A 27,371-nucleotide genomic window follows, 5' to 3' on the forward strand; every position below is an offset into this window, starting at 1 on the left:
TGTGCTGCTGAACAGTCGGGTCTTCAACTACCACATTTACTTGATCATAATGGTTATGCACTGACACATGCTCAGCCTCCCTGGGCTTGAAGAGGAGAGGAGCAGCAGAGAGAGAGAGCGAGCCACAAAGTCGAAGCTCTGCACACTGCCCTGCAGTAGCAGATTTCTCCATTTTAATATGAGTGGATTCCTAAATACATTTGTGCAGCCTTTAATGTACCTGGGTGGCCTGCTGGTTAATTTAACATTATATAAGAAACCCTGAAATATATCACAAAGTACAAATACGACTGAACACTGTTTGATCAGATTTTCACAGTTTCATTTTCTCCTCCTTTTTTTATTCCTTTTAATCTATTTTGTCTATAATTCTTTCACTAAGTACTCATGAAATGTAAAACTATGGCTGCATTAAATGAACAGTGATTAACTAATACAATGAGTGGATTATCAGTTATACTTAAGGGGGACAAAATCCAAATACAAGTAGATGAAGAGTCTAATTTTTTATTTCCACTAAGACGCTGTTAGACATCAGTCCGTCTAGTGATGGGTTAGCGTGATGTCATGCAAGTGTGACCAAGATGAAGTTGACATGTTGATAAAAGGAAATAATCACACAACAACCTTTTCTGCCACAGTAAAACTACTTTGTTCTTGTGGTAGAGGGGTGCATTCGTGTAGCAGTCCGTCTAGATGGCTGTGCTTTTGATATAAAGAGACATGGGATAACCGTGAGGTCAATGAGCTCTGTTCTTAGGATGCGTTGTTGTTTTTTTGCTGGAAGACTGAATTAGATCACCGGTACACACATCGCGATAGGAAAAGTCAAACACAGAGGATAGCCTTAAACGTTTTTAGTCCTGCAAACCAATTTTTTTTTTCCTCATTCGAAAACCCTCTAGTCAACACTAATATTGTCAACATAGCACTCACTAACCCTGACATAGACCGACTGGGTGACGTTATGGACCAGCTAAAAAAAACTAGCCACAAGCCACTTTACATCCTATGCATCACAGAGCATCATCCTTCCTAATCTCCGATTCCTTAGAATACAAAATAAACATTTATTTTGGACTCAAAGACTATCTCTGTTGTAATTTGTTTTCAAATATTTACCAGTGTGAGACTTCTGAAGCCGTCAAACTCAATGACATCAGCACACTCTACTATAGGACGGTGCATCTCAGTCTCGGCCAAGAGGAAACTTTGGTTTTGTTTTTTGGTGCCAGAGCAGAGTTGCAAAAACGTCCAGTTCCTTGAATGACCCCTACCCGGTAGCTCCATAAGTGAATCAATTTCTATTGACCCCCATGTTAAAATGTCTAACTTTATAGCAGAAGTAAGCATTATTTCAGTCAGGGTCAAAAAACAGCGTAACCTTCAAGTGGGTAGGTTTCTGTGTACCTAATGTACAGTTACTGGAGTAGTTTCACTAGCGACCATTGCATTGGAATATATGGTGTCAAATGGATAGGTGTGATCACTTTAGCCACTTTCCACTTTTTGTGAACTTGACTTCCAACTTCCAAGCTGTGAATAAAGACTGCTACTAGTACTAGCAGACTGCTGCGACAGTCGCTGGCTTGGTCTGGAAGAATCTGCGGGCAAACTCTGGAGCAGCTGGAGCGAGAGGATGTCTGGCTAAAGACGTGACGCTGTCACTCATTAAAATCAACCGCAGCAAACTGTGCCAAATATCCGTCACTATTCATTTCAGCTCTGCAATTCTTGTTTCAGAAGTCGTTTAGGTAGTGACATCTGAAACAAAGACTGATGGACATATTCACTCAGAGGCAACACCAATTCACATCGTAGGTTGGCAACTCATGCAACCGGCATCTGACGTAAGGTGGGAGTGGTCCAGCCAAGTGCCAGGCCCGTTCGTTCCACCCATTTGTCCACTTCTGGATTAACCAGGGTTGGCCAGAATCAGACGGCATTAATCAGAGTTTAGAAAATCAGGCTTTAAAACCACTCTGCAGAAACCTCTGAATGACCTTCACAGAGGGGTTTGTTCCAGCTCTCTTTACGATCCCGGTCCTCGGGTGCCACTGTCGTGTGTGTGTGTTTTACACCTTTCCTTCTTCCATCACACCTGGTTCAAATTAATGGGCCATTAACAGGCTTGTGCAGAGCTTGATGACAAGCTGATGAGGGGATTGATTCATTTGAGTCTTGTGCGTTGGAGCAGGGAAACATCTGAAACGTGGAGAGCGGTGGTACCTCAGTTCTCATGCAAGATTACTAAACTTGTTAAAAGCAGGAAATATGACCTTTATGGATAGTTATTTAAGCCCAGTTTCACTGACAATGTAATATCTGTAATCAAGTCTTTTGAGAAGTAGTTAAGGCTTCAAAATATGCCTTCTTCCATTTCCTCTTTGACTTCAACTCACAAAAAAAATGTTATTAGTGTGAACATATATATATATATATATATATATATATATATATATATATATATATATATATATATATATATATATATATATATATATGTATATATATATATATATGTCTCACATGTGCACTGTGTACTTGTGTGTGAGTGATTGTGTGTGTGTAGTCTCCGTTGTGAGATAAATAATGGAACATCTTATCTTGGCTTATCATATATATATTTAACCTTTTATAGGATTATACAAATAGCGCATGAAGCCACACATTTATAAAAGCTTTCAATATTGCCTATATTTTTATCAGAGTTGATGTTTTTACGACTTGTCTTGTTCTTATTAGAGCTCACTAGCAATAGGGCACTTACTTTCTTCAACAATTTCATCCAATAATCCATATATCACCTGTCTGTCTGAAGGCTAAATTAGCTTTATGCTAGCCAGAGTAACAAAACTATCACGTAACACATCACGCGTCAGTTAAAGGCCGTTTTTTAACACAGCAAGCCGCCCACCTTTCATGTGAGACAATTTTTTTTTAACTTTTCCCATTTCTTTATATTGCTTTCTCTCCTCTTTTTACCTTAAAATGACCAAGTTATTTACTAATTCAATCAATCAGAAATCTACATCTTCAGCGGAAACGAGTCCCTCGTTTTAAATAAATAATTAAAACACCTGTGCTAAACTTCCATAACCAGTGATGTTGTTCTCTTAAACTCGAACCTGAGTATATTTGCTTTTAGTCTAATGGACTGTTGACACAATACGCTCCCGCAGCTCATATTTGCAGTTCCCCAACTTCATAACCAGAATGGTCAACAATGCATAATAACTTAAAGCAAGCCCTTTATTTGTGATAAGCTATAATCTGCTTGGTGCTTTGAGACAGACAAGGCGTGCTAGGACGTTTGGAGGAGAAGTCAAGATTAAAACGGAGCAACTTCAGAAGTGTTATTTAGCTGCAGCCGTTAGTAATTTGTTATTCGAGTACACAATCTCTCATTTGTATCTGTTAAATATTTGAAATTAATTGAATGTATCAAAGCACATGAAACTGCTTTCTCACCACAAAACTGTCAATAATAAACTGAATTTAATTTCATCAGAGATATATCATTATTAAGAATCTGAAAACACAACAACAAAAAGCAATTGCATTGTCTAAGCTACAACTTTCCATGAAAAGGTGAATAGGGAATGAAGAGGAACCTATATTTTTGAGGTCAAATGAACACTGTTGGGGCTTGCAGTCCTCCACACGTAATATTTCCACCTTTTTCAAGATTAATATCTTAAGTTTAATATCTGAGAGTGAAATCGGTGCAGTAATCTCTGATTGTATCAGGGCAGTTACGCACTACCGCACAAATAAAAACATCCAAAAATAAATGTGTTTGGAGATCTTCACACTACTGAAAAACGTGTTATTAACCACTTAGTCAAATATGATTCATTATAACATTAGCCAAATATATAAAGTTAGGTCTGAAATCTTAAACAGAGTTAAGGGTGTACTCTGCTCTGAGACACTGTGCATCTGTAAAATCTCAGATCATATTAAATAAACGGCATTTATGGGGCAAAGAAAGCACTGAACTAAACTGCCCAGATGTGAAATAACTCACGCACTCTGCATGTATTACATTTCAGTGATTTCCATCTGTGGACGAAGTTAACAGCAGTGTTAAATTTTGCATCTTAACTTTCATGGTGTGGGCAGCTTCGTCCGTCAGCGCAGTCAAGCGTTTACCATGGTAACAGCATGAGTCAGCGTGGCTATGATAAACCAAGCTAGATGTCACTGGTGAAGTTTTATAACAATACAATGTGAAAAATGAAGCTTGTGTTGGTGGGAATTGTCAATCTAACATAAATGTTGCTGTAGGCAAAATCAATTCATGAGCATTCACCTATTTACTGTAATTTGGATCTCTCAGCAGTTGCATCGCCCTCTAACGTCAGTGGTGTGGCAGAGGCTTTTGACCGAAGGTATGTGAATCACACATAGTGCCATAACAACTGCTGTCTGAGATCTTTAACCCAGGTTTGTGCAGACGAAGTCCAAACCTGGTAGCCTGAGCTGGCATGTCGCCCCACCAACATCTGCAGTTCTGCTGTTCAATTTGTATCTCAAAATGTATCCAGTTCTGCATTTAGTAATATTCCTGGGTAGCAGCATGTAGGCTATGCGCAGTGCTGGCATTTATACTTCTGCGTTTGCGTCACTTAGATTTAGGCTCTTTTCCTGCAGCACTGTAGCGTGCAGTGCCAAGTTTCCTCTGGTTTACTTCCTTCATGTAGCTCAGACATAGCAACAAATCACATACATTGTATTTCATACGATTGGGAGCTGAAAAATGTTGTGCATCACTCGTTTTTACAGACATTTCAGCAAGCTATTGTTCTACCCGATTTGAAAAAGAAGAAACAGCAGCTGGAAATTTGAAAAAAAACAAAGAGGAACAAATCCGCCGATCACATTTTTTGGAGTCTGCGTCGATGGGAGGCTCAGTTACATCTGGAGAGAGGTGCGAGGCATGCCGCTTGTCCAGTGCACAAGTGATTTCTCGTGCATTCAGTCACTAACTATCCTAGCAGGATGTGAAGGGCCATATAACAGACGGAAGCCTGCTACAGCCTCGATTAGCTTTTCCTTCGCAAAATTTTACAAGGATTCAAACTCTCATACAACCGCGAGAGCAGCAGACTTGAACCCTCCAGAATACAATGACACAGGGGGCGATGTCAACTTTGATTGTATAATGGCCTCATGCTGGATGCCCTTATTTGCATGAAGTTGAGCTCAGCTCAACGTTTTGATGTGCTGCTTGGATGCACTGCCTTCCCAAGATCCCTTGTGTAGGCAATAAATATGATCTTCCTCGCTTTCCATAGAAAATCAATGGGACGCGTCCGATGAGGCCAATTTGTCGCCTGCAGTGGACATCCACTGTCAGGTTACGGCATAGCCTACACTGCCAGGTTTACATAGCTTTGACATAGAGGTATAACTCAGGACTTTTGTTTGCGGATGCAGAGCTAGTTGGCTCCTAATGTTTTTTTTTTGTTTTTTTTTTCAAAATCAATTTAGTAGGAATATTTATCACAAAGTAGCAAAGAGGCAGCTTTGATCCGATTCAAGGCCAACTCATCTTCATCACCGAGCCCTGATTTTCTTCTAAACCCAAATATCCTGAACAGGAAATTGATTCAAAATGGTTTAATAGTCTAGCCACACTACTCGATGGAAAATAATGCCCACTCTTTTTGCCAAATGCTTATATAAATGTGTCCATTAGATCTCTGATTGTGTCAAAAATAAAAAAAAATGTGGAATCTCTATTTCAGGCACAAATAAAAACACCCAACACCCATAAAGCTCTGTGACATTAACAGAGCTCATATAAGTGAAAACACACTGGCTGGTTTGACTGCTTTGTAGACTGCTGCCTTAAAAATACGGGAGCCTCAACACTCAGGTGAACAGTGCTGGGGAGGAGCGACACACTTCACTGGACTTAATTTGCCCAATATACCTTGTACCTAAGGACTCGGTGAACATACAAAAGACCCCAGGCTGAAATCATGTTTAAGCTCCTTCAAAAGAAGAAGAAGAAAAAAGTACCAGGTCATTGAAGTTGTGTGTGTTGTTTGCCAAAATGCACATTTAGTTAATTTACTGCAACTTTGATTCAAAAGAAAAATAATTTCACCGCTTATTATCGACAACACGAGTCGTACAAAAACATTCAAGCTGACACAATCATTCACTTAGGTGGCAAACAGGAAATAAACACAAATGTTTGGGCAGTTGCTTGATTTAAATAATTTTCCATTTATAAATGCCAAACATTCGCTATCGCCACTTTCCAAGATTGGTCTGCTATTATCATTTATTCTTGTAAACAGAACGTATTTGGTGCTTTGGTAAGTTTGTTTGACAAAACAAGCCATTTAAAAGCATCACCGAAGGCACTGGGAAATCAAATTATGCAAGTAATCAGACGATTCATTGTAAAGAAAAATAACCATTAACCGCAGCTAATGAATGCTTTTTCCTCCTCGGACCACAGCTGGAGACTGCGCCATATTTGACCTCTGCGATTAACATATAACCTTTAAGGCGCAGACTTGCCATCAAACTGTGAAAACAGATTTAACAAGGAAAAAAAAAGAAAAAGAAAATCCTGGGCGTAATAATCTCAGAGCCACCTCTGAATCATTCGGTGCTTCGTGGAGCCATTAGGTCCCCTGAAGCAACATGTATCGCACAACAGAAGAATAAAGAAGATCTTAGCGAATAGTGAGGACTATTTGTCTCTCCCTCGCTCCCACCTCTTTGTAAATGGTCTAAATGTGATTTGACGATTATTGGATTGCAAGGTGTTGCTGACTTGCTCATTTCCCTTGCGTCAGAAGCTTTTCCATGTTGCCATAGAGATGGTAAGTGAAACATCCTTTCCTCTTTCATATTTGCATGAACAACTGTAAATTGTGAGGGTTTAAAACAGTAAGACATTCATTAATGCTGTAAATACACTTTAAGCAGACCAGTATGTAGGCTTAGACAGGTACTTGTATTGTTGAAGATTACAGATGCAATCTTAATCTGTCCTCTACTTCTCCTTTAATGTCTTGTTTGCTATCATAATGTCTGCTCCTCGTATCTGATGGTCGTGTTGTGCTTAATAAAAAGCTACGACTGCAGAAGGGAGGAGTTCTTTGGGGGATAAACAAATTAACAAAGCTATTCACAGCTCCTTCAACACCAGGGGATATGGGAGGAGAGGAAAGAGGGCAGTGAAGGAAAAAACAGAGAACTGCCTCAGCTAATCACAACAGGGGGCATATGCTGCAAATACTTAGGCACAGCATTATCTCAGCAATCACGCGTCGTCCCATTGTTGTGCTAATTAGATACCTTAATATGGGAAATAATATTGTTCCCTCATTATTTTGCTGGGTTACTATCTCCCAAATTAATAAACAAGCTGAATAACTTACACAGATAGCTGCAAGGGGTGGAAAAAATATGAGAAGGGTATCAAAGGGTTACTTTCAAATGTCTGACTTTTCCACCACTTTTTTTTTTCCTCCGTATCGTTACAGGGCATGTAAGATCAGTTACAGGGGCCGCAACAAGCTGAATACGCCATGATTATAGCAAAAACAGTGGTTGAGTGACACACACAAAAAATGTGCCAAATGTAACAGCTGTGTTAAGATGATTTTCACCGAGGGAGAAAAGCATTGCCAACATTCTGAAATGTCTGCTTCCAGCTTGGCAAGATTGTAAAGGAATTATATCTCCCTTTTCTTTTTCTTCTTTAAAAAAAAAAAATGTTGTAAATGCCTCAATTCACTTAGCATTTGTTGATAAAACTGACGGGCACATGGCATGCACCTATTACAGGATAGGGAAAATATTAAAAGCATCTGTCACCCTGCTTAATGTTAATGGTCTAAAAATGAAAACAATTCATCCAAAAAAATCTAATTAACAAGAAAACATGGCTATTAGTTTCTCACAGCCAAAATAATGCAGTCTGACTGAAGCTACAAAAAATCATATGAATCAAATTATCTTTAATTTAACTGGAGATATTTACTTCACAATCGTATAAATTTAAGTTATTCATCGGTTCACCTCCTGTTGACTGCCAAATGCAGTGACAAATGCGAAGGGCAAAAAAATGAACATAAAATAAGAAAAATACGTTACACTGTTTAAATATTAAAATAAATATGTTCAAAATAAAAACTGCCTACCTCAGAGGAGTGAAATGAAAAACAGGAGCTGAATATATTTGGAGTAAAAGAAAGTTAATTATCATATTGTGAAGGCAGAATAAATTAATTTAGTTTTGTATTACATTATGATAATAAGAATTTATTTTCAATAGGAACTTGATTTAATGAGAGCGCGACTTAAAAATCAATAAATAGAGCACAAGTCTGGGTGGCAATTATTTGATGAAGACACAAAAGTGCAGTACCACTGGGGCAATCTTTTTTTCTTCTCCTCATCCTGTCAGCAGCTGTTAATTAATTCATTAGAATTACTGAATCATTATGTAATGAGGGAAGCTAATCAGTCGGTGGCCTAAGTCTCAACCTCTCCCCTTTAACACAGACATTAAGTCCACAACTACTTTTATCTTGTATTTTGAATACCTTTGATTTACATGGTAACAATTGATGTATCCTTACATCCAATACATCTTGTTATGGTTGCCATGGTGACGTCAACATGGAAATCAATCATTGCCAAACAGGAGTGGAGCATGACACCAATTAAAAAGGTGATGTCGTCTCCAAGTCATCATTCTTACTCCTCACTAATGCACTAATTACCAGGGCTGGGACATTAATGGAATAGCATGGTTCATCCGGGGGATTAATCTGCATGGATGTGCCTGTGTGAGCGCGGAGTCTGCCTCTGATGTGCATGTGCGCGTGTGATTAATGCAAACCACCAATGCTCCAGGCATGACCTTGAGCGCCACCACATGAGGGAAATGAACTGGCTGGGCGGAGGGCTGGGATATCTACAGTTGGGCTGGTGAAAGGAGGGGGTGCGATGCTCTGAAGAGACCACTCAAGGTTGAGGATGAGCAGAGAACTGCTGCGATCAGAGGAGATCAATGGATAAAATTTGACATTTGAGTTTGACAAACTGCTTGTGTACTACTCGGCAGCAGACCAAAAGCTCCAGGTACTTTCCTGTAAAGTTTTATTCTTCTGAAGTATATCAGGGATGCAAAAAAATGTGCGTGTAATTGGAAATCTTCCCAGTTGTAGGCAGACGTACAACACAAAACCAAATCCACTTAAAATAAAGAATATTTTGTTCAAGGACATAAATGTCATCGACATCAGTCCCTCCAACGTTTATTTAACATTTTCAATTGTAAATCTAATGTTTTTCGATCGTGATTAAAAAGTGATGCATAGTTGGTTTATCACAAATACTCCTAAAGGGCCTGGTTCAAAACTAATAAAGAGAACACGGCTGAATGTTTTAACAACATTTTAAAGAGGAGAGTCAGACTCCTGAAGCTTTAGTGATGGAGGGACATAAAAGTGGCTTTCTCATTTTGTAGGCCATGTTGTGACTTTCTATTAATTTGTAGTAAAGTGTTGTCATTTCAAGTATAACATCATATTATTCTGAAAAGAAATAAACAAACAAATCTCGTAACACTTGAACATGCATGTACAAACTCTTAACAACTGGACAGCCCTTCTAACTGCTTTTAAGTCCAACACCAGCAGGTTGACTGAATTACACACATCAAAGTATGCGATGAAAGAAACACATAATAAATATCCAGTCATTAAAAAGTGTCTGGAGTCTGGACTGATTATTATTATTGGTTATCCATTAATGTATAAGTGAGGTGTTGCTGGCTGGGTGGAACTTTTAACTACTTCTACAGTTGGGTTTAGATTCAAAGATCTTGATTTAATTAGGGTATTTAAAGGTATTTAATCATGCTCAACAAGTCCGTTCGGTATTTTGGAAGATAAATTGTCATCCGTGGAATAACTTATACCTGAAACATGGAGTTCATTATTGCCTTGTGAATTATAGAGGAGCACACATTCATTAGTTTTAATCTGTCATGGCCAAGCGATAAAAGAGGAAACAAAAAAGGGGGTGTAAACAAATAATTATTCCACACTGTGATTTTGAAAATTACGTGCCCCTTGTCAAATGACAGAGGTGTTGCTGTTCCAAAAAATAATCAAAAATAAAACTGAAGCATAAAGGTCACAACAGAATGCATACACAATGAGAAAGTTTTAGTTGAGGTCATAATGAAAACTAAATTGATTAAAAATATTGACTAAATAAAAATCCATGGATGGAAATTGTACAAATGTGTGTGCACGTGTATATAGTTGTAAGGAGAAATACATTGAGTGAGCCGCTGCATGTGCGCATTCATTATAGAATAATTGCTGGATTTGCGCTCTTCGGTCTGGGACAGCTCATTTGCAATGTAAAGAATTCCACAAGGGTTCACGTCTGGACAATAATGCTCCTTCAAAGTAAGAGTGCACAACATTCAGCAGTTCCGCTTTGATCCCCTATTGATCTCCTCTTTTCTTCTTTTTATCAATTCTTTTATTTCTTCACACCTTGATAGCTACAGCAGCCTCTGCATGACATGGGATATGCCCTCTAAGAGTGTCTGTACGTTAAGCTCATACTTTTTATTCAATTTCGAAAATGTTTTCTCTTGAGATGATACCGGAAACACCAGAAGCAAATCATTTCTGCGCGAGGAAGCAATAGATTTGAAAGCTTGATGTAACTCACCGATGACGTATGTGAGCAGCAGGGCCAGCGTGAGCGTCAGGAGGGATGCGGACAGAGCCGTGCACTTCCAGTTACAGCAGCGGTGAGGCTTGTTGAAGGTAAACAGAGGTCTGGTCACGCTGCTGCGTGGGAGAGGCCGCGGCGGAGGGGAGTACACCGTCCCCGAGGTGAGGGGGTACCCCTGCCCGGCCCCCGACAGTAAAGCCGATGAACCAGACCCCTGCTTGAACAGGAAGTGTCTGTGGGAGGAGAAACACAAAAGAGAAACCCCAACCTGTAATTTACTATTTACAAAGCCCTGCCCTCCTTGGTTGCTGTTGCTATGGATGTCAATCTTTGCCATGGCTCACATGGCTCATTGGATTGACAGCACTGACAGGAAATACACCTCCTTCCTATTTCTGGCCAGCAACTGTTGAGTTTGTCAACTAACATGACACATGCTAGATTTCACTCGCTCTATCTGGTTAATTACGCTAAGATGAGCTTTGAGAGTTGATTTTAAGATTGAGGTGGACTTTCTTTTTATGTTTACAGATCAATTGTTTTGAACAAGGCTTTAATACGCACCATCTGGCTACATGTATGTTATATTAATATGAATTGACTATGACTAACATGACATGTAAGACTTAGATTAGCATTGCTGCTGGGTTACTGGCTGAAATATTTTCATGTAGTTTGCTATTGTTGTTTACGTCACAGTTTATTGTGGGTGGCGGTGATGTGGGCTGCTATGACCCTACGATCTCTTGGCCCCACAGCAAGATAAAAATACTACCATACCAAGTCGAGAGGTCTGGGCTTTTTTAGCACACAGAATTATGGGATTGTTCAAGTCTGCGGTGTTCATTTGTGAAACAATCCCAGTTCAGTTTTGTTCTGTCTTAACTTTGATGGTTATGGTTTCAATACGTAGGAAGAGTGTTTTGACTAACAAATGATGGACAAGCATGACTGAGATGGTGTCAGTGTTGTTAGAAAGGGGTTTGTAAAGCTGGAAAAATGTCTGCTACAATGAGCATACTCATAAAAAAGTTACTACATTAGATCAGCAGGAGTTGGTGTTTGCAATCGGCTTATGCGAAAAAACAAAGTTGACTGGAAACATGTCCAGGCTGTACCTCAACGTATTACAGCTGGGATAGGCTCCAGAGTCCCCCAGTATGAGTCTGAACAAAACAAAGTGTGTATAGAAAATGGATGGATGAATAAATCAGAAGTCTTGAGAAACAGAGTCGGACATAATAATAAGCTCGGCGTTCTGTTATAGGCCTACATTGCACCAAGCAAGATTTATGAGCTCTCTTCTGTAACTTCTGCGTCACAGAGGTATCAGGTGCATCAGGAAAGATGCGAGAACACAGCCGCAGGCCTTCAGAAATCACTCTTTCCTCTCTCTGTTATCTAGGATAGCTTTGATGACTTGATATACTCTTGTGGCCCTTTGACAAGAAACGACAACCAAAAACAGCAATATGTGCGGTTAAGTGGCTGCTGCCTAGTAAACGCCTTAGCAATGATTTAACTTTCAAGCTTGACTGTATGATGTACTTATCTACCCAGAATGCATTGAGGATATAATAAAGTAATGGCAGGGTCTTCCATTGTTGAAATCTTTGAGGATTTTTGAAATAAATAAAAGGAGACAGTAATGGGAGTATGCTAAGGCATAGAAAACCATATTGATTATGGTTCACTATAAAGACACAAAATACCTGAGTGAATATCATGAAACTTTATAAAGCTGCAGAGTACAGGCAAAGGAAAATCTCATTAAATGTCGGCTCTGATCTGGACCCCTTTCATTACAATTGCAAAACAGGTCTCTTGGAGGAAGACTCACTCAAATGTACCCCTCTAGCTTCATATTTACCCCTCGGGCTTAGGGGTACATTCTGGGCTTAATGGTGGCAGAAAACTAGCTAACCAGGAAATATTCCTGATTTCATTCGACAGCTGCTTGACAAATTTGATTGTTTTCAGTTTTTCCTCCTTTGCTGTGGGCTTGGTAAGCCAGAATTAAAAGACGTGACCCCCTGACTTTGAACTCCTTCACTGAGTAGTACCATCCAGCTAATGAGAAGGCCTGGTAGTCATGGCTAGAGTTAAACTGTGACTGGGTGATTGCTATTTGACAAAAATGTTCAGCAAACTGTCAATTAATTACTCTCTTAATCTTATGAGCTCTGAGCTATTCTACATCCCATGTTCCACAAACTACCTGTCACCCAGGGGACCACCCGCTGTGCCTCCCTAAAGTAGATTATAGCTGGAAACACAGTTATTGTGCAGGTCTATCTAGGACAGTGCTTGTAGTATAACACAGACATTTCTTTCTTTTCTTTTTTTATTCCTTGGCATCTGGTGTCTCATTCCTTTTCTATTTATGCAAAACTAGGCTCCATGGAATTTGGCTTTCTGGGGTACACTTGCCTGAAACTTATTTAAAGGTCCCAAAATGCATTAGGTTTTAGAAGAAACCCCTCTACTGCAGTCTTTTAAATATGCAGATTTGGTTTCAGCCATAATACACACACACACACACACACACACACACACACACACGCACGCACGCACGCACGCACGCACACACACACACACACACACACACACACACACACACACACACACACACACACACACACACACACACACACACACACACACACACACACACACACACACACACACACACACACACACACACACACACACACAACAGTTACATTTTGCCACTGTAGAAAAATCTGGACCTATTACACATAACCTGTCAAAGTGGCTCTTACTAATATTTTGAAATGTGTTATTTGGCCGAACTGTTATTATGTCACACCTTAGAGTTCATGTGCTTTTAATCTAAGTGTGCACTTAAACCTATGAACAAGGCGTTATCAAATATTAATACGCGAAGAAAAAAAATCAAGGGGGAAAATGATTCTGAGACAGTCCCTAAGTGCTAGGACTCCTCAAACAATCAATATCATGTTCCACAATAAATTGTGTGAGGTGAGCAATATATGTGACAAGTGTAAAACATAGACATTATTCGGAGTTAGTGCATTATAACCACTTCAACAATAATAAACATGCAGTGCTGTCCTACAATGGATACTAGAAATATCTTTAGATATAAGTCAGAGGATATTAAACCAAAACATCTTCTCCAGAGGAAGTAACTCATCAGAGAAGAAGCCCAAAGTTGACCAAGTGCTTCTCCGATGCCGTAATATCAGCCACTCCTCTAATGCAAAGCCGCAGTGATAGGAACTAGACAGGAATAGCCCTGACACCCATGGATCAATTACTTACCTATTCCTTTTTGACTCATCAAAGTAACTGCTTAAGTCATATGGCTGTATTAGATAAACGAAGATGAGGTTCATTTTCATTATGAAGTGTGTTAGATGGCAGATGAAGATAGGAAACTGAGATGAAGGGCAATTAATCTGGGGAACATTTCATCTATATTGCTTCGGATAATCGAGGACGAAGGTTGGATAGTGTAAGGTGATAAGGCTGAGGTGTAGGGGCTACTGCGGGAAATGCAGCTTGGGAAAGTGGGTCTGGTCGGGGGATTACAAGCAGCTTGTTCTGACTGCATGCTTTCAAACAAACCAGGACAGGGAGGGTGGTCACGCCGGAGAACACTGCCGGGACCATTATCTCCTTTGTCATTTTATGTGTACAGTTTTCAACCAAAAAGTAACACGACAAACAAATCTCTGAGCACATCAAAGTCACCAACAGCATGATTGCCTCAGGTTACTGGGTGCTCTCCAGGGGTTAATACTGGCTTTGAGTGAGGCGTGCGTGTTGCTCGCCAGAGCGTTACTCTGTCCATGCACTGAAAGGTGTGAAGTTGCAGGCTGCTGGTCTCTGAAGTGCCCTCAGAGAACAGGCCATTAAAGTGGGGCCAGACAGCAGACTGACAGCATCAGTGGATACTAGCGTATACCCCCCCCCCACCGAGTCCATTTGTACTCTCACAAAGCACAACTACATTAATCTCACCCATTCATTTAGTGTCACATTTAGCCTTGGAGATACATTTTATTAAAAACCCAGCAGGGTAAGGACTTCGATATTACGAGACATGCAGAGCTCATCACGGCACTTGTTTCATGTCAATTTTTCATGAAATTTCAGATAAAAAAAAGAAAAAAACTAGGGTTGCGTCTGAATTATGTTTGTTTTCAACTTGCTGGCCGACTTGAGGCTGTTCCTTTTTGCGTGTTTTGTGCTCTGCGACTCTTTAATGTGGCTCTACGTCTGCAACAGATAACATCCATCCTTCACTGTCTGCCACCTGTTCTGTGTCCATCCACCCGTTCAGCCTCGGCTGAAGGCTGTGCGTCAGACTGGGGACACAGGAGGCTGCACATGAAGCTGCCACACACCTAAAGGTCAGTGTTAGTTCATCTCTAAAATGCCAGAGATAAACTCACACACTGGGAAACATAAATAAAAGAAAAAAAAAAGAAAGCTGTGCTCAAAATGAGTATGCACACACAAACATGTGAAATACGCAGCATTTGAACTTTTTGAGGCCACTACGCAGGTCGGCTCCAGCATGGTTCTTTTATTGCTCTGCTGAAGGTGGATTAGAGCAAAAGGGATCAGAATCCACCTGAAGAAATTGCATTTGTCAACGCATGTGGAACCCCATTCTTCTTGTGTGGTGCATTTAAACTGCTTCACTGTTCTTCCTGGCTCTCTCTCTTTGATCTTCTCAGACAATATCTGGGGGCGATGCCCAGGAAGCTCTGATTTCTTATCAGAGGGCAGATTTCCCCCGAGACGGGAAGAAAATGAGAGTTCCTGCTCTCCAGGAGGTCAGGCTCTATAGGCCCGGGGCTGTTTCTACGTGGATGAGTGCAAATGCTTCTGTATGTGCGTGCCGAGGTGGAGCCCTTTGTTCGTGGCAACATGAAGACATAACATGTGCACATTTCTATCGGTGATTTCACTGCGTGGGGGGCACATGCTCAGCGGGTGGTACACACAGTTGGATTTCCGAGGGATGAGGGGATGGATAGAAAGGCCGGGCACAAGTCAATTTATTACAATCTCAACATTTGTTATGCCTCTTAACACACCCAGGGTGAGACCAAGTCAGATATATTGAATATCCATATCTACATCCGTCCACTCACACAAGCCAGTCTCTCCAGGAACATAACGGATGTTCAGCCATAAAGGAAATCTATGCACACTTCAAACAATCTTAATCTCGGCTGGCACAACGTCAATACATTTCAATACAGATTCATCAAATACGCATAGAGGAAAATAGAAGCGCACTTGACAACAAGAGACATTTTCCATGTTTTTTTTTCTTGGCCATTTTTATTAAGGTCAAATCCTTACTTATAATTCTGTTAGCATAAGCTTCCTTGTCAGGTTTGTAAATTCTTGATATATCTTTAATCTCAGGCATGAGATTGAGCTGATACGAATGCGAGGGTAAAAGCGGAAATATGAAATCATTAGATTATCAGTGTATCTATGAATGTGAAAGAGAGCGGTGAGAGAGCGCGCTTGAATATTAAATCCAGCCCAAAACAGTTAAGCAGTGAAGACTTTGTCAAAAGCTAGATAGAAAAGAGCCAATAATATCTGAATTATGTTATGAAGGGACACTATTCTATTGACTATGAATATGATTACATTTTATGGCTCAGAACTAATAGCGCACTATCAAATGAAACTTATATGACTATAAAGTACCAAATACAAAAATGTATTACTTCAAAAAGGGGCCATTCAATAAACTGAAGATCTGCAGAAATTATGTTTTCTAATCACATCTCTCCGTTGGAAAAAGTTCCTTTTGCTATGAAGTATTGGTTGAACAACTTGAAGTAAGAAAATGTTTCAGGTCAGTTTTGATTTAAAGCAAACACGCACGGATTCAGTGACACCTAAGTATTAATAATGACAATACACTTCTGACAAGTCTCCCTCATTGATACTCATGTCTGGCCAATGATTAATTTGAATTGTCACTGAATCTAATTTTATTCTTCCTTTCTTTTAAATGAGGTAATATCTAATTATGGCCTAATGCATAAGTTATTAAAACCTCTTCCTCTGGCGTGGCAGCCTGCCAATCTCATCCTCACTCATAATACCAGAATTTAGCTGCTGCGCCGAGCTCTCATTAAACATGCAAACACATTCTCCTGCACCTTGCTGCTTCTTCACGAAAGCAGCGAGCTCACAAATGAGGATCTCCACAATAATTCTCTGATCAATTATTACTTATGCAGAGAGCGAATGCTTAATTCTGTTTGATGGGAAGAAAATCTGGAGGCACAGAATCTTGGGTACCAAAAAAATTTGGAGAAAAATTACATTTTTTTTTTTAATAGTTTGAGCTCAAACGCAGGTGTCCTGATGAATCTTTCAGCAGTTAAAGGGGGGAAGAATGAAGAGAATTGAAAAAAAAAAGACTGAGAGATTCGTTATGACTTTTGTGGCATTCAAAGTCCTGCAATAAAACCCCATGGGTCCGTATGGTGTTCCAATTACGCCTCTAAAGATGTGCAAATCATGTCCATTCAGCCAAATCCTCTCATTCAACATTCATTCTTAATCATACTACTCCGTTTCTTTTTAAGAAATTGTGGAACTCTGCCAAACTGCAGTCCTGATTAAAAAATATCCTTTAATCGTGTGATCCTCATTTGTGAGATTAAAGAAATGTCTTTAATCAAGTGACATTACGCTGAAGAAGAGTGGTTTGCCCTGAAGAGATTTCCAATTCAAAATTATATCAACCATTTTAGACCGAAAGCTTTTTTAAGGCATTTGTATACAATTCCTTAACTCGGGCTTCCCTCTTTTTTCTCACTTGCTCGCAGAAAATGAAAGCATCATTAACCTATATAAATCTGCGTTCTGTTACCTGGTCTCTAGGGGGATGTTGCTGTTGAGCACCCAGCTGTTGTGAAGCTGTGCCTGGTCTGTGCCCGAGCCGGTGTCTGCCCCCTGTCCGCCCTGGCTGGCTTGGCACCGCGACGGCATGGTCTTCCTCTGCAGGCTGACCTGAGTGTAGGGTGCCGGGCGGGCACAAGTGCAGGCGTGGGGAGGCGGCGGTGGTGGGGGCAGCGGACGAAACGTGAACTGGCCACCTGGACTGCTAGGCAGCTCTGCGCAGGGACACCAAGAGATGAAAGGGAGGAGGAGGGAAAAGGGACAGGGGAGAAATAAACTCAGATTTATTAGGAGCACAGTAACATAAATTACAAATAAAAGTGGCATGTTAGTTGACAGTTTATTGTTATTACACTGATTGAGGGACATAAATCAGCTTGAAACTGTCCCTGTTTGGTGCTTTCCCTTCCTACCTGCTTTGATGCACTTCCAGCTAACCTATAAATAGGTTCTCGCCTGGCTGCAACATTGAACAATCTTTAAAGAGCTAACAGCTCTGGTTTAATCTGCACCCGCAAGCCTAAACTACCCATGTGATGTTGATTGGGCGACCTCGACGGAACGAGAGAGCCAGCTGTAACTCCCTCACACTGGTAACCCGGGGGTCTAGTGAGATCTCGCCCAGTCCATCATTTATCATTCTCTTTCACCATAATTCTCCCTCTCAGCTCTCCTCCGGCCGGCTGCTTTCTCTCGCCCCTCAGTCTCTAAAACTGAGCGCAGACTAATTACAGCTTTACTGAATGTGATGTGTGCGCATATGTTTTTCGAATACTTCTGTGCTGGCTGCAGACGAGGTGAGTTTGTAGGCAATTCAATACGTGCACGGACCTATGTGTATATGTTTCACACTGTATTTATGAATGTGCATCAACCGGGGCATTAGTTATGACTGTTTAGGATGACAGCTCGTGCCATACGGTTGCAGTATGGTTCCACGAGCAAGGCATATCCCTCATCTTAAAAGACCAACTCTGTCCTGCTGTATTGACAATGAATAAAACATTAGCCTCAAAGCAGAGGGTGAAGTCTGTCTTAATTCTTGTAGACAGACTCTTGGACCTCACTTCTATTTGCTACCAAAATGTCAGCCGTATTTTAGTATCAGCAAATGTGGCACACTTTAGGGGCTGCAAAGGCTTTAAAATCAACTGCAAGCATTAGACAGATGATGCCTGAAGATAGATTGTATGACTTTCGGTTTAATATTGATAAAAGTAATTTTGCATTCTTGTCCCAGTTTTCCATCGCCACTGCAAATTACTTACCACCATGGGTATACCTAAAGAAGTGACCAGTGAATGTCCCTTAATAGCATTTTTTAAACAACATTGCTGTTGATAACCATGGTCACAGTATACTCATCTACTGACGGCTATGAAGGGGAGCTCAAATCCTCTGAAATTAGTTTCTTGAACATGCTAATGAGGTCACTGCACATAAATGACCTCCATTCAATCACGATCCAGGGAAGTGGTGGAATGGGAAATTCACATCATGGATGTGCAGCTGACAAGTCTGCAAAGGGTTGGTGTCTTGTCAACATGAAACAAGATCTCTGAGGAATATTTCCTCGCTGAATATATGACTCAAAGAATAACGTATGTGTCAAATGCGAAAGTGGTCAGACCTGCTACTGGCAAGGTGTACTCGATGAAGTGGCCTGTGATTTTCTAGTGCAACATGTATAAAGCAACAGAAGGACAGAAAAATAGCACTTTGAAGAAAGGGTATATTCATTTAATGTTCCTAAGAACAGATTTTTTCTTCTTAGAAACTGCAATTCTGTCTTGCTCTCTATACGGCGTGCTTGTTATCGCCATTCTTGATCATTTGATATTTTCAGCAGCTGTTCATACTGAGAGGAGCTGCCCAAACTGATGTATAAGGCCTGTTTAAAAGACAAGAAATGGCATTTGTTTCATCAATTGGAGTTTCTGCTTAGTCTAAACTAATGGACGTGGAAAATTGAAGTTATTTTTGTCTCAACCACCTTTGAGTATTAAAAGCTGCATGCTGAGTGAAAACTGACAGAACATTTTTGAAGCACTGCTGCGTGCCACTGTAATCCACCAGGAGCTTTAAAGTGGTGCTTCAGTTTTTAGCAGTCTATCTGATTCATCAGTAACAGCAAGTCCTTTGAGTCCAGACAGAAAACCCTCGCTTTTATAGTCTACACTTCTCTTTTTGGTGATACCAGAGGTAGATGTTTTAGCAGCTGGGTTTTTCAGTCTTTGCCTTGTAGAAAGGATCTCCCACATGACACTTGAAATGATTAACATAACAATTAGTTTCAGGTTTAAAATGGTTGCATGAGCATGTATTTATTTATTTATAGTCAGTTCATTAATGATAATAGTAACCAAATTACAGACAAAGGTGGAAAAGAAAGAAAGAAATTCACTGCTTTTTTTGATGGGGTATACAGATGAAGATATTTAGAACACATTGAAAAACACAAGTCTATGCAGTTCTTTTTGATCTGAAAAGACACCAGGTCATCTGCCAGTTACAAAATCGAGTGGTTTGATTCCTGACCTCACAGTCCATATGTCAAATTGTGCTTTGCATTTATTGGTTTGGGACTGAATAAAGGACAATATAGACTCAAAAGAAAAAAAAAAGGCTGTGTGGATCTCTGTAGGCCGAGAGTGGTCTGTGGGTGGGTGAATTTGGATTGTAGTGTATAGCGCTCTGAATGATGAACGAGAAAGAAACTCCAAAAGCGCAATTTAAGAGTTCATTTGTTGGAAGTATCCATGGGTAAGACACTGAACACCACATTGCCTCTGGTGCATTCATTGGTGTGTGATTGTGTATGATAGGGAATTAAATTAGATGAAATAAAAATAAATAAGCTGCACAGATGTGGATAGAGGGAGAGAGCATTGCAGGAATGTGTGTGAATAGTTGAACGTGGTGGCTGTGACACTGGAAAAGCCTGACATAAATGCTGTCCATTTAAGGAAAACATTTTGCCTTGCAAAACACAGAAGTGCCTCTAGTTCACCTCATGAAGATCTTATTTCTTTTTATTCTGCGATTTTTCCTGTTTGGTGATAACATGTCACTTCAGATGGAACCTCAAATTTAAAAATGCTATATCACTTTGTTGGACAAAGGTGTTCAGATCAGACGTGCTGAGAGGTGATGTTATCTTAAAGGTCACTGCGGTCGCTGAGTTTTAGCACGTTAGATCAGAATTAATGTGTTAAAACGCCAAAGTCATACAATAGCATAGGCTAAGTAATTGAGGCAGCAGTAAAGAAGACAGATGCTTCCTGCAAGTCAGAATTACTGTTGCTGTCAAAGGAGTCTGGTAGCATTGAAGTCGGTGAAAGACTGACTTCAGGTCCCTCTGGAAAAGCAGGTCTGACAGCAAAGACATTTGGTAAAAATACAACAAACAAATGGAGGCTGTGCTTATGTAAATATAAGCTTTTTTAAGGTGTATTACAAATGTTAGGTGCTAGCTCACTCCCAGGATTATATGCATACACTGCACAGCTTCTCTTGGTTTTGTTTGTTTGTTTGTTTTATTAAATATGGTCATTAAAAAAAACAACTTAATAGGTTTAATATGCAACTTCAATCCATCTCCAGTTCTAAGAATCCCCTTTCACCTTTGACACGTTGGTTTGATTCTTGATTGCAGATTTGTTACAGCATATGTTGTAATATGTCAAGGATAATTTAATTTAAGATAATTTAAGTGAAAATATCACTGCCATGCCTACCTTTTTTTCTATTAGACTTACTGTTCAAGTTAATACCTGCTCCTAATGAGCAGCAGTTTGAAAATGATGAAATGCCTGACATTTGTAACACAGTACAGGTCGGTGTGAAATCCCCTCATTTATAATGGTAAATGGTACAGGAGTACAGAGAACATCATGGAGGTGTTATGGGTAATATTAGTCAAATGTTTTAGCAGCTCATTTTAAGCTATAGGGGTTTGATAGCTTTCTGTGCATGTAAAACCTCTCCCGACTTGTAAAAACCAACATCCAAACCAAAATAAGTTGGTCTTTCGCACAGGGGACGCTGCTCCTGAGCCGCTTGCAATGCCTTTATGGCAGTCAAGATTTTTTTTAGTTTACGTAACAAAATCACCATCATTGCCTAATAAATGCCTCGTGGCTCACTTAATCCACCTCAGTCAAAGAATGAGCAGCTCTTTCCGTTTAAACATAAAAACTAATACCCCAATATGGTTCCCTTTAAAGGAGCTTGAGGCCGGATTGTGGCAAGATTTATAAAAAAAATCCGTATACATTTTAAGTTTTCTAGTAATAATGTCAGATGAAGCGTTCCAAACCCAAAAGAATGAGCCCTCTAGTGTATCTCTCCCTTGCCTTGAACAGGCTGTGTGCTGCAAAATGTGCTGCAATTCGGTCCCGAATTTCCCGCGCTGGGCTGCGGATGTGACGTCACATGACGCTGCATGTGCGTTCTCCCCGTTCTCCCGTGCCGGCTTCACTGTTGGCTGCAGTACCCCCAACGGCCATCGTGGTGAAGGGTGGCGCTAGAGAGTCTCATTTCTTAAAAGGAGCCTCAAGCTCCTTTAAATGACATGCACAACCTAGGAAACCATTAATTTCCCTTTACACATTTTTCTAGCTATTTAGGGAAGATTAATCTATATAGAAATTACTAGAAGTATCACTGAGATTTTGTCAAGCTGAAATACTCCAAACTTAAGCCAAACTAACATTTGAAACCACGTGGAATTATTGATGTGAACCCTTTGCAATTAATTGGTTAATTGATTTGCCATAATATATGATCTGATCTTCATCTAAGTCACAGTAATAATTAAACACAATCTGCTTATGTGCTCAGTAAACATTTATACATTTTAACCTTTTTTGGCAGTGATGGGTTCAAGCAACCTCTTCGCAGGTGTGGATGAGTTCTGCATACCTTTCAGGAGGAATTATTAACCATCCCTCTTTACAGCCCAGACAGCTTTTCTGTTGTGAATTTACTTAATTGTTTCGGAAAACTGTTCTGCTGAATCATCCAACATCTGCTGAGCTTCGATTGTCTGAGACCTACCCTGACATATTATGGAGGACATCAGGGTTTGTTTTCTCCTCAATGATGGCGAGTGGTCCAGCACCACGGACGGTGAAGGCAGCCCCAGTCATAATCTCCCCCCTCCATTTTCACATGGTGGAGTCTTCTTATGTATGTCATGTCATGTCAGTTTGCCTGGTATTGTGACTTCGATGAAAATTTGAGGACTTTAATTTCCCTTTGATGCTTCAAACCACAATTCCAAGCAGTTTTCATACTTTTCCTTATCAGTGCACGAATATGACAATCAACTGGATATTAAAAAAAAAACTTAAGAGTCATATATTTCCAAACAACTCCAGAGTGAGATGTCTCACTCTCCAGCCAACACGGAAACTTTGGTTCATGCTCGAATTACATGCAGAGTGGATTGTTGCAATACTCAACTTCCTGGTCACACAAAGAAAAATATTTCCCAATTACAGATGCTTCAAAATTTAGCCGCATGCTGACTAAACCCAGACTGAGAGCTCATATTACACCAATTTTGAAGTCACTGCAGTGGCCACTTGTTTCCTTCAGGCTTGATTTTGAAATCTTTTTACTAGTTTTTAAAATTTGTCTTGAACGGAGTTGTTTACATTTATCTACCAGAAGAATACAAAACTCGTCCTTTTAGTTTAGCTTTTAATTAAGTTTTTCACAATTCTTAATTTATGATATAAAAATATATATATATATATATATATATATATATATATATATATATATATATATATATATATATATATATTAGTGCTGCCAAGCCATTAAAAAAGTTGAGCGATTAATTAATTAGTAATTCGTTAATCGCTTTTTTAATCTCACCTAAAGATTGCTGAGAAAAGCCCTCGATTTGAGGTGTTTTCCTTTAAATTCAGATCAGAGGATTGAGATATAACAACAAAAAAGTGGCTTTATAAAGTCATTTATTTATTTTTTTAAAGATTTTTTTTGTGGCTCTAGTGGCCCTTTATTCAAGTTGCAGACAGGAAGGGGGATGACATGCAGCAAAGGTGCGCGCATTTCTTTTTTTTCATCTTATTCTTTAATTGTTTGCATTTTAGTTTTAGCTATGTAAAGAACTTTGTGTTTCACAAGTTGCAAGAAAAGTGTTACCAAAATAATTTTTGATTGATTGATATGAGGTTTTGTATTTTAGGAGTAATGTAGTTGTGAGACCTTTGTTCTAACAGAATTTCTAATTTCTGTAAACTTTTTCAAGATGTGTGTGTTGTGAAGGCACAACTTCATCTGTTTTGTGTTTGCTGGTGAGTAAAAACTGGGAAAGTATTGTGTGAGCAGAAGGGAGGAAATAGAGAAGAGACAGAGGGACCGGGGAGAGTGTAATCTTAGTGAGTAGAGTGACACAGAGGCCTCAGCTGCCAGATGGTGCTTTAGAAGGCTTAGTTAAGGCAGCTTTGGGCCTCCACTCCAAAGGCTCCACAAACCGACTCCATTCCTCTTTTCTTGCACAAATGCACAAATGGTAGCAAAACACTTCCGGCTCTCACTTTAGTGGGTACAAAGTCACATCAAACATGCAAGCTGTAATGTTGTATGGAATCGTAAATGTAACCTAAATAGGGCTGGTGAAGCAGGGCAGGGGCCATGCAATGACTGGCAGGCTGGCCAGGAGTTCAAAAGCATCAAATCAAGTCCGTCAGGAAGAGATGGAGGGCAGGGACCAGGTTTCAGGTCCAGATGACCATCATGACAGTGCAGAACATGCTCTTCCCTGGGGTTCCTCTGGGAATTACTCCTCCAGAAAACTCCTCATGAAACAGTTTCCCATAGTCATGAGCTTTCGGTTACATAAGTGAGAAATGAATGAAAGTGATCTATATAGGAGATTTACTGAAATGCAACAGTTCACAGATACTAAGGACAAGTATTAAAAATGAATTAATGAAGGTAAGATGGACCCGAAATAGCCACAGAAATAAAGTACTTATGATAGTTCAGGTATTTAAAGTCAAATCTTATTAATGTACATACTCAGTGTAACGACCATGGTGCCTAGCAGACATGGTGGTGCAGTTATGTTTTGAAGGGATATCAACAAGTGTGCATAAAGCTGAATGAAAAAGCGTTAATGCATGCAAAATACTATGTTTATGTTTATTAAGGCTTTTAATTCTCGTTAAAATTGGTCAATCTATATTTTGAGGCCTGTACTGCATAAGATAAACATAGACAATTAAAGAAAGACAAAAAAACTATAACCATAATAATCAGCATTTACATTAAAATTATGGTTAAAATTTGCATATTTGCAGTGGTGGTGTACCTTGCTCTGCTTTCCTTTGCTGTGGATGTGATAACCATTGATATAATGCTTGCCAGAACTATATTGGTATAAGATATTTAAATATTGCCCTTTGCTTGGTAGGTCAGTCAGTAGTCAATGAATAACATTGGGGTTTACTTTTTAATAAAATGAAAGATAACTTTCATGCCCCCTATCCAACCCAGAAATTTTCATTATGGACAGATAATGAAAAAACGAGCCCTTGAGCCCAGACATGGAACACATGTTAGATGGGGATGGGGGGGTCTGCTTCAATGTTGTGTACAGTATAGGTGATAGTAAGGTTAATTGTGATGAAATTAGGTGGTCTTTTTTTAGCAATTTTAATTAATTTGATTATTTTGGTTCTAGAGCAGGTTTCACAAACTGATAACTGATTAATTGATTAAGTCTTCCTCCCTGGATGGACTGTGTGGAAGTGGAAGGAGTGGGGACAAACAACCCGTAGTGGTTCATAACTGCGTAAATCAAAGCAGTTTGGAGTGATAGCAAAATGGGGGCAAACACTTGGGGCAATCGACCTACATCAAAGTGATTAGCTATTTTAAGTCATTTTATTTAAGTGGTAGTCTTGAAAAAGAAAAAAAGAAGCAATTGTAACTTTGAAAGTGTACATGAAGTATATAAAAAGAACACCACCACCCTGTCATAAGTCTGTACATGTCAACTACTGAATGTTGAGCAAACTACTGTCACTAGATGCTAAAGGAGGACAATTAATGGCTTCTAAAACTCTCCTATTTGGTCATAAATATCTCGGCTGATCCAGTCCTACGAAAGCAGCGACCGTGAAAGCGTCCTGATGCACCTTTTGTGCAACATTTGGTAGTCGACTTGTACTGATTTATGACAAGGTGGCAGCAACCAGAAAGTGATGCTTGTACAAAGTCCTTTTCATACACTTTCTGTGCCAGCAGCCAACATTCCAACTTCTAGGTTGAATCTGATGAGCTTATTTTGTTACATTTGGTTACTAACAGACTGCTGTGACTGGCTATAGGTTTGTCTAAAGTGTCTGATGACTAAAGTTGCTTTCGTCAACGAAAATTATGAGTAAATATCATCGTCAACGAACCTTTATCACCTGAGGAAAACGAGATGAGACGCAACGAAAATTATGGTCATGATATCGATAATTAAATATATAATGCAATATCGTAGACGAATAAAAACGAGACTAAAATGTAGATTACAAAAAGATCCTTAATATACATTTTTTAAGTAGTTTCCTCTGGTTTAGTTCTGCTGCTGGGTGACGTCATGTCCTCAATCCCAGTCGCGCCGCGGGGAATCAGATCCAGAAGATGCAGCTGCAGAGTTAGAGGCTGATGCCGTTAACGCAGAGCTCTAGGTTCACGTCGTGGAAAGAAAACCACCAAGTCGTAGAAAAAGAAAAAGATGCAGAGAAATGCGGCCACAAAATCACAGGAAAAAAAATGATGTTCTAAACTCAAATTAGGGCGTCTTCTGTATCTGGAATGAATGCATTCTTGAGTCTATAAGGTAACAATAATATAACAATAAGATTACCTTGTTTGAATTGTAAAATGGGTTTGGCTAAATACGATCCTTGACTAAAACGAGACTAAAATGTCATCAGTTTTCGTCGACCAAAACTAGACTAAAATGGTCATGGACAATTGTGACTGAAATAACACTTTTATTTGCTCAGACTTTTAGTAGACTGAAACTTAACACGACTAAAAGGAGTAGGCCTATGAACGTGACTAAAATTAATAAAAACTAAAATGATAGCTTGACCCAAAGACTGGAGTAAAACTAAAATTGAAACCGGTTTAGCTTGTGCTAACCTTGTCAGCTAACCGCAGCAGTTATTTCTGATGTTGCCGCCGAAACGTCATCTGAAATGGGACGTCCCCCTGTGAATGTTTGCTGGCAGCTCTGCAAATCCTCAGGCGTCAATCTGCTAAAGGAGCCAGAAGCCACAATAGCTCGTTTTAAGACTCTTCACAACAGAAGTGTGACGGGAGGGACTTGGGACTAACAGTGAAGAAGCTGAGCAGAGCTCTGCTAGTCCTCTGTTCTGACAGCATTATTTTTGGATGTTGTCAAGGTGGTGACACATGTTGATTGGCATAAGCTAAAGTAGCCAGAACTAAAATAGCTTGTCCAGTCCACAACATGGCCGCATGGCAGCATGGTGAAGCATGGTGGAGTACGCAAACACAAACAGCTGAGGAAATCCAGCAAGCTTGTACCGAAAAAAATGGGGTGTCTGACTTTGGTTTTTGAAGAGATTTTGGCTTTTCTGAAGACAACATTGATCAAAGAGAAGATGAAATGTAAAGACTACAGAAAAACATTTTCAGCG

General features: G+C 39.8%; 1 protein-coding gene across 2 annotated transcripts in view; it reads right to left on the bottom strand.

Annotated features, from left to right (window-relative positions):
- tenm1 (teneurin transmembrane protein 1) overlaps positions 1-27,371 on the bottom strand; it is a 203,763-nt gene that overhangs the window by 111,938 nt on the left and 64,454 nt on the right. For both annotated transcript variants that reach the window (XM_061725764.1, XM_061725763.1), the window contains exons 4-5: positions 17,642-17,885; positions 10,732-10,970 (exon numbers count right to left, since the gene is read on the bottom strand). In XM_061725764.1, the coding sequence (XP_061581748.1) occupies positions 10,732-10,970; positions 17,642-17,885 (483 nt within the window). The remainder of the gene's footprint in view (positions 1-10,731; positions 10,971-17,641; positions 17,886-27,371) is intronic.

The sequence above is a fragment of the Cololabis saira genome, chromosome 7 (genome assembly GCF_033807715.1).
Source record: "Cololabis saira isolate AMF1-May2022 chromosome 7, fColSai1.1, whole genome shotgun sequence".
Taxonomy (NCBI): domain Eukaryota; kingdom Metazoa; phylum Chordata; class Actinopteri; order Beloniformes; family Belonidae; genus Cololabis; species Cololabis saira.